The 8,477-nt window shown below is 42.3% G+C and overlaps 1 protein-coding gene across 6 annotated transcripts; it reads right to left on the minus strand.

The window, feature by feature from the left end:
• Positions 1-1,796: 1,796 nt before the first annotated feature.
• ANKRD40CL (ANKRD40 C-terminal like) lies at positions 1,797-7,996 on the minus strand. Of its 6 annotated transcripts, none has more exons than XR_006270053.1 (5): positions 7,921-7,996; positions 7,393-7,477; positions 3,847-3,937; positions 3,497-3,672; positions 1,797-2,694 (listed from the first exon to the last, which is right to left on the minus strand). XR_006270053.1 is itself a non-coding variant. In XM_043471815.1 (5 exons), exons 2-5 carry the CDS (start codon positions 7,427-7,429, stop codon positions 2,551-2,553), a joined length of 438 nt encoding a protein of 145 aa, XP_043327750.1. In that variant the 5' UTR covers positions 7,430-7,482; positions 7,921-7,969; the 3' UTR covers positions 1,797-2,550. The 6 variants fall into 6 exon arrangements, 3 of the variants coding, with proteins under 3 accessions (XP_043327750.1, XP_043327733.1, XP_043327742.1); XR_006270054.1 differs by having other exon boundaries at positions 7,393-7,482; positions 7,921-7,973; XM_043471815.1 differs by lacking the exon at positions 3,847-3,937 and adding an exon at positions 4,407-4,487 and having other exon boundaries at positions 7,393-7,482; positions 7,921-7,969.
• Positions 7,997-8,477: the final 481 nt, after the last annotated feature.

Consider the following 8,477-nt stretch of genomic DNA (forward strand, 5'->3'; position numbering starts at 1 on the left):
AAGCATCAATTCTTTTGCGCTCAGCTTTCTTTATAGTCCAACTCTTACATCCATACATGACTAATGGAAAAACCATAACCTTGACTAGAGTAAATAAAATTCATGTAGCTAAAAGGCCTTGTATCAGTTACCAGTGGCCCTTGTATACTTCCAAATATATACCCCAAATCACTTCGTTATATGAACCATATGCATTCTAGACCGTTTCTAAATATGTTCTGGAAATCTTTTTAGGATAGCATTCTGGTAACTGATTTGTTTCAATGACTTGAAAATGGCATAATCCTACAGCGGAATTGTATGTCATCCAGAAATTAAGTTTTTACAATCTGTGCATGAAATACATAATAAAAATTATTCTTGGAACTTCCCTTCCAGTTTGGTGGTTAAGACTCTGTGCTTCCACTGCAGGGGTGAATTTGATCCCTGGTGGTGAGGGAGCTACGATCCCCGTCCCGGGTAGTGTGGCAAAAAATAATTTTTTTGTTAAAATTACTCGAGATATTTATTAATCTTCAGCCTTAAAACTGTCGCTTCTAGAAAATACATTTGATGCAGGTTGTATTAACTTGAAATGAGTATGCATATTTAATTTTATCAACCTTGTGGTAATTGCTGTCCTTATTGATCTTATTGTACTTCACTAGGTGACACCTGTGCAGGTTCTATTGTAAGCTTTCCAACAGTACTGTTTTCAAAGAAATTTATTCTACCATGTTCACTTAAAAGCAACCTAAAATCTCACTTTTCCACAACCAGTGATTCGGGGCCATTAACCAACCTTCAGTTCATGCCTAAATTTATCTTCTTTAAGACAGATTGAAAATAACAGGGACAAAGCACTTGGGGATTGACCCCTTGTCATCCCCTGTCACACCCCTGGCAATGGAACACCAGGCTCTGGGTGGCATTGGCTTTCATTAGGGGGCATGCTATCTTACAAGTGTGACTTGGATGCCAGACTTACATTTGGTGCTGAGGTGGTTCTAACCAAAGCCCCGTGGGTACTAACTAAACTGCAGATTTAGGTTTCATACTCATTTCATGAATAAAATGGTACACATTTCACTTGTGCTATTCAGAACATTTTCCTTTTTTTTTTTTTGGCAGTGGGTGAGATAAGTGTTGATGCAATGCGTTAGTGTCCCTTCACCCTTCATCAGAAGTGAGCTGTTGAGGATTTGGAGATGAGAGAGGGATGGCTTATTTCATTGTGCTTGCCCAGGAGGTCTCTGGAACTTTTTCCTTGTTTCCGTAAGGGTTAGAGATGACTTCACACTGGTGTGTAAAAAAGTGTGTATTAATAAAAGTTGGTAAATGGAGTCAGGCAGGAGTGCACTTGCAGTGCTGTATGCTGTGCCTTGGCTTTTCTGCAAGTTGTTAGGTTGAAAAGTGGTTACTCAAGTTGTGTAAGTCCTGCCATTTAAAGGTTGTTGCTATGAGCTGTGTACGATGCCAAGATTCTTGACCTCCGGGCCAGTGGCAACGCTTGATCGCTCAGAGCTTTTGTGTAATAAAGTTTTATTAAGTATAAAAGAAAACTTCTGACACAGACATCAGAAAGGGGCAGGAAGAGTGCCCTCTTGCTAGGTTTTAGCAAGAAGTTACATAAGCTGCTAATTAGAGAAAAGAAATGTCTCAAAACTCAAGAGAGTGGCACCAGACCTCTCACCCATAACATGCATTTTGAGATAGCATTGGCACAAGGTGAGTCATCCTGTGCCATAAGACAATTGACATGAATCTTGAAGAGAGGCAGGTTTCTAAACAAATACATAGTTTTATAAACATAAGAGAACATTTGGTTTCTTAAGCCAATACTGGTTTGTTGAGCCATTATTGGTTCTGAGTCTTAGGTGGAACCGACTTGAAAGAGTAAAGTAAATACATAGTTCATTAACACAGATTAAGCATTTCCATAAGAAAAACACATTGGTTAGCTCAAGGTTTGAGAAAAGTTCAGGTGGAACCAGGTGTCATGACAACAGAATTTTTAAAGAAACCTTTTAATTTTGTATAGAGAAGGAAAAAATTACATCTGACACTTGTTTCCTCCTGTTGCTTAAGAGAGAAAAAAAACGTCTGATGCTTGGGGACACCTAGTCTTCCTGCCTGTTACCCTCTCACCATTTTGTAGATTTAAAAGTTGTAAAAAGGAAATGATGGTAAGAGATGGTTTTAGAAGCTAGGATCTTTAAACCAGAGTGTCAAGTGGGTCCTGGCTTTCACAGTTCCAATTAACTCACCCTGCCCTTAATGGAGTTATGAACAGAGCCTGGCCATTTGTCTTGAGTCTCAGGAGTGCATACTTCTGCCTCATCAGGATTGGGGTACAACTTTACAAACTAAACTTGCGTTGATAGGTATCATACTTAAATTTTTAAAAATACTTATATTTGTCAAAGTACTTTGAACGTACTCTACTCCCAAGCCTCGAGAAGTTGCAAAACAAGGAAATAAGTACATACATGAAGTTAGCAAACTGTTAGATGCATCCAGACAGACTTCATTATTTACAAAATATTGATTCCAGTTTTTCATTTCTGCAATTTAATACGTCATTTTTGCAGCATTGCTGTTGTAGCAGGGCTTCTCTAACAGAGATGGTGTATATTCTCTCAGTTCAGAGCTTCCATCTTTCATTAAAATGAGTTCTACTTCCTGAAAGTCCTGTAGTCTTCGAATGTCTTTGTCCTTAATATGAGAAAGAAGTTACATAATGGTTCATAAATACATGTAAAGTTATGATGAAAAGGCTTAATAAGATTGCCCCAGCATTGTTTTCTTTCCATTCATGGTAAACTAAGTCAGCAGTTGAGAATTGTTTTCCTTTTCTGTTTTTGTTTTTGTGTTTCAGACCTTGTTGCTGATTTCCAAGGGGAATAAAGTCTCAATTTTAAAAAGACGTTAGTCCAGGGCATTAAAAATATATATATATATCTGAAAGTATGATCATCCCACCACTTTTAGTTTACAAAGAATATACTGTTAGCCACGACACCAATAAGAATTGCTAAAAGGCATTTTGAAAGTTGCTTTTTAAAAAATGCCCAAAGAGATAAGAATTTTCCTCAAGTTAAAAAATGAGATTTGTTTTTGAATCATAAAAATACATACAAATGCCCCCAGTTTTGTTTCCTGAGATTGCAAAGGCTTGACTTTGCTAAGCAGTTAAGAGTGGCTTTGTATTTTCTGTCCCTGGGACCATCAGCTTTGTGGAGATTGGAGGCTGGACATACATACTGAGCTAGGGTTATAAATTTTGTTGTTAGTTGTGATTCAGACAATTTAAAAGAGTGAGTAAATTAAAGGTATGCAAATCTGTAAAAGCACCAGATTGAAAATAACCCAGCTACCATGTTTGGCTGTCCTGCAGCTAAAATGTCCAATGTCTTGGATTTGTTTTCATATTAGTAATACAAAAGCTAGTGATCGGCTTCAATGAACATAATTTTACCCACCTAGAGCCCAGTCTCTATTTAGATAAACACCCTACCTTTCTGAGCAATGTGTTTGGTAGCTTTCTGATCTTCTCTACTTGCTCTGGGTTAATCCCCAGTTCACAGCAGCTTACTTTCAGTAGATTTTGGTAACTCAGCTCTTGTCTATCCAGTTCAACTTCAATGAAGTCATTTTCTTTGTGGCTCTGAATTCTGACTTTAAGTACGAGCTCTGGATCACCCACAAATTTTTTTTTGTAAAAGAAACAAAATACCCATTTTAGACATCAATTATACAAAGAGCTGAATAATAATAAAATAATAAAAGGCATATATAAACTTTTAATTATCTGAAACCTTGATAGGAATGCTGGGCAAACTCGGGTGTATACCCCATTATACTCACCAAAAGGCAATGTGAAGCCAGGATCTAAAAACCCCAGTGTGTGACATGCAGTACCCTTGGCAATACATCTGTGTTGGGTGTGCCTTGTTGGCTGTTTGAAAAGTTTCAAGAAAATGTGAGCCCTGGGGCTCTATGTTCTTAAGGGTGCAGATCATCCTGTTGATTCCTGTTGGATCCCCTGGGACTTCCAAGGTGAGAGGAGGATAAACAGGATAATTCTACCATCTTTGGAGACATCTTTGCATTTCCCTGATGGCTCAGCTGGTAAAGAATCTGCCTGCAAAGTGAGAGACCTGGGTTCGACCCCTGGGTTGGGAAGACCCTCTGCCACTCCCGTATTCTGGCCTGGAGAATTACATGGTCTGTATAGTCCTTGGGGTCGCAAAGAGTTGGACATGACTGAGCAACTTTCACTTTTCACTTGGAGACAGTGGCATTGGTTTTAAGTCTTAAAACTTAATTGTCATGAGAAGGAGCAGTCTTGACTAAAGGTGGAGGAAGTTGATGAAGCCAAATGATGAAGTTGGCTTTGCAACATGACCTAGGGATTGAATCCTCACCTAGGCAGGTGTCATCAGGTTTGGCATGATCACCTGGGTCAGTTGGCAACTGTTGATTTGAGCTTCCTTGTTTATATTCGCCTGAGAAAGAATTGGAGGAGACATGAGAAACAGCAGCAGCTCAGCGTTTAGCTCTGCCAACTCTGCCGGTTAGACAAGGGACAATAGAGCCCCATTGCCACTTTCTGCTCTGCAGCTCCTCACTGGAAAAAACTCGAAAAGGGCAGTTATTATACTCAGACTCGAATAGGAATTTTCCTTTACTGCCTAAATCATGAAAAGGAACTGAGATAGTATTTATAAATGGTATGTAATCTGAAGAAGAAATATTTATAATCTGTGTGCTTAACTCGTTTCTACTTAAATATATTTGGCATTGAGTTTTGTGTCTCCAGATCTTCAGCAGAGTTGTACAGTTAAGCGAGTCCCTTTAATAAGGAGAAGTTTCTCAACCAGAGGGAAGGAAAAGGAGGGAACATTAGAGCATCCAGGTGCCAGGTGTTTTACATAGAATATCTTCCTAAGGCTACTCTGTGCTGTGCTAATCCCTGGGGAAATGATTCAAACAAAAACCCAAAGTGACCTTTGTGCTGGTGTTTACAACAGGAGAGAGAGATTAATCAGGTGACCTCAGGTAAATGTGATATTACAGTTGGAGGCCTGGTGAGATCAAGATACACAGTAGTGTGAAAAACCTGGAAAGGGGTCAAGAAAGACCTCCCTGAAGGCTAAGTGACCTGACATCTGAAGGTTGAGTAAGCTTAACTAGATCCAGAGGGTGGAGAGAGAAGAGCTTTTCAGGGCCTGGTAACAGCAGAAGGCCCAGTGCAGCGAGGCAGTGGTTCTTTAGAAAGAAAAGCAATTCAGCATGGCTGAGTGTGTCAGAATTGTAGGGTTATCCACCAACCTCTGCCACCCAATCTGTGGTTGCTAGTCACGTGAATTGGGATATGCTCTAAGTATAAAATACACACTGGATTTCAAAGACAGGAAAAAATGTAAAATTCTTTTTAATATTAATTTTATGTTGAAATCATAGTTTTAATTTATTGGGTGAAGTAAATGTATTATAATTAATTTCACCTGCCTTTTCAATCTGGCTACAAGAAAGAGTTTAATTACCTACTGGCTTGCGTGCTAAGTCGCTTTAGTCTTGTATGACTCTGCAATCCTATGGACTGTAGCCCAGCAGGCTCCTCTGTCCTTGGTATTATTCTCCTTGCCAGAATACTGGAGTGGGTTGCCGTGCCCTCCTCCAGGGGATCTTCCCAATACAGGGATTGAACCTGTGTCTCTTAGGTCTAACCTGCTTTGGTAGGTGGGTTCTTTACCACTAGTGCCTTATGTAATAGTTTAATTGGACAGTGCTGGTGTGAGTGAAAGGTCTTTATTCTAGAATAGCGTCAAGCCATTAGACAGTGTTCAGGAGAAGACTGTCATAATCAGACTTGCATTTTGGAAAAAAGAATCACAACAGAAACCTCATTGGCCTCACAATAATCCCATGGGGTATAGGTATTATTCCCATTTTAAGACAAGAAAATTGGGGCTGAAGGATAAAGTAACTTGGAGTTTGCTCCAGGAAATGGCAGGACCTGGATATGACCTAGTTAAGAGGAAAGTGAAAAGAAATTATTAGTCATTCAGTCATGTCCAACTCTTTGTGATCCCATAGACTGTGGCCCTTTGCGATTCAAAAGGCCTGGCACCTGGCATCTGTCCATAATTCTCCAGGCAAGAATACTGGAGTGGGTAGCTGTTTCCTTCTTTCTTCAGGGTATCTTCCTGACCCACGGATTGAACCTGGGTCTCCTGCAATGCAGGCAGATTCTTTATTGTCCGAGCCACCAGGGAAAAATGTGACCCAGGGCAAAATGGCTACCCAAAGAATTGCAGCCTCCCCACCCAAATGCTGTTACCTGGATAGGGGTGACTTGGGGCCCCTGCCTCTTCCCTGCCCGGTGGGCCTCAGAGCATGCCCTGCCTTGACCACCTTTTGCTTGAGTCGCTGCCGGTTACAAAGGCGACAGAGGAGTGAGGGGCTTTGGTGGAGGTTGGAGTGTGGTGGACTGAGAGAAAGGAATCACACATTCGAGCCACAGCTCCCGGTCTCTCAGCAGGTGCTCCATTGTCCCATCTGATTTGGCTTACAAAACAAACTCAAAATTATAAGAAATTTCAAGCCAACAACCACAGAGCACTTAATGCCCAGCATGAGGTCTGTCTGCATGTAGGACTGCACAACTGCTCTGATCTCAGGCCCATTGAAGTCAGTTCTGCTTGGGGCTTAAACTGTACTTTTTCCACACTGCTAAATGCTTCTCCCAAAGATAAGATAGTCTTGCCCAGTGTAGCTCTCTCCCAGGACAGAAATAATGTCCTTGTGCCCTTCCACTCCAGCCGTGGAGGGAGCTCCGTGCTTGTCTGGGAGACTGAATGACCCAGACATCTGAACTGGAACAATGCCCTTCTCATCCCTTCACTGCTCACTCCACACAGCATGAGATGTCCCCCACCTTGGCCTACCACGTGCAAAAGCATTTCATTTTCGTGATGGACCTGTGGATGGACAGGGTTTCTTAGAGGTCAGAAAGCATGCTCTTTGAAGTCTGGCAGATTTGGATCTGAATTTTTCCTATGCTATTTAGTAGCAGTGACACCGTAGACAAGTCACTTAACCCTTCTGAGCCTGTTTTCTGATCTGGAAAATGGGATTAATAATCTCTACCTCACAAGATTATAAGAAGGAATGAGAAAATGCATAGAAAATATAACCACTCCTAGCATGTACTGAGCACCAGTATTTGCTGGCTGCTATTATTAATTATAATCATTGATACTTGCCTCCCTCTGAAAGGACCCATGGCCTACTTGCTCTGCTCCTGACTACACCACTGGCAGAGTGGAGAAGGACACCCCACCCCTCCTCAGGCCCCTCCCCTATCCTCCTTGACAACCATGTTGGAAGCAGGGTTTAAAGACTCACCTGAGGGCTTCTTCACATCCAGTTGGGGTTCAGCCATGAGTAAGTTCTATGGTCTGTCAGATCAGCAGCCCCTCCAGCATTTATGCTGAGCTTCCAATCAAATAAAAGGCATGTTTTAAAGCTTCAGTGCATCTGTCTGCTTTGAAACGATATGTTCTTGTCATTGGCCAGTGAGCTAGGGCAGGGTTGGCCTGTTTTACAGATAGTCAAACTAAGGCTCTGCTGTTTCGTATGACTTGCACAGGATGCTGCAACTGAAGGGACTGAAATTCAATGCTCTCTCCTCTCAGCCTGTGTCCATGGGGAAGCAGTGCAGGCTAATAATGCCCACCCAAAGGTCCCTGAGAGGGGAGGCCTTTGGGGGCACAGCCCTCCTTGGGAAAGGTTAGTAGCTACTACCTCAAGGGATAAGAAAAGTCAAACAGTATCTTGAACAGACACCCTCTCCTCCCCAATTCTCTCTCCCCTTTGCCCCAGCACCTTCTTCATCTGTGCATGACAAGAAAGCAAGAACACCTGGGCACATACCTTGGGAGACTCCTCTTTGGCAAGGATCCTGAGTCCTTGATTCCAAACATCAAAATGGTGAAGGCAGGGTCTGGAGCAGGAGGTTTTATGAAGGGTGGGCGGGGTTGGGCAAAGTCCTTGGGCAGGGCTGTAGTCTCAAAGGGCTGAAGATAGGAACTCACATGTTTGGGATGACTCTCCCATTTCATTGAACACCAGTGTCAGAAGTGGGGCATCAGGTGGGGCTCATTATCATGAGGCTAGAGGCAACCGTGGAGATCAGCGCCCATAGGTTTCTCAAACCGAGCTGTGCATTGAAATCACCCGCAAAGTGTGATGCGGGTATCGGGATTCTACCCTCCAGTGAGTCCTGTTTAATTTGTCTAGGGTGCAGTCTGGGTCCTGAAATTTTAAGAGCCCCCCAGCTGATTTTAATGTGTGGCCAAAGCTGAAAGTTTTGACCAAACTGCCTAAAGTGCAAATGGGGAAATGGAGACCCAAAGCATATAAATGCTCCCTGGTAGTCACAGGGGCAGCTGAGCACAGGCCTGGGGCTGGATCTGGGTCACCTTGTTGCC

Source organism: Cervus canadensis, chromosome 1 (assembly GCF_019320065.1).
Source record: "Cervus canadensis isolate Bull #8, Minnesota chromosome 1, ASM1932006v1, whole genome shotgun sequence".
Taxonomy (NCBI): Eukaryota; Metazoa; Chordata; class Mammalia; order Artiodactyla; family Cervidae; genus Cervus; species Cervus canadensis.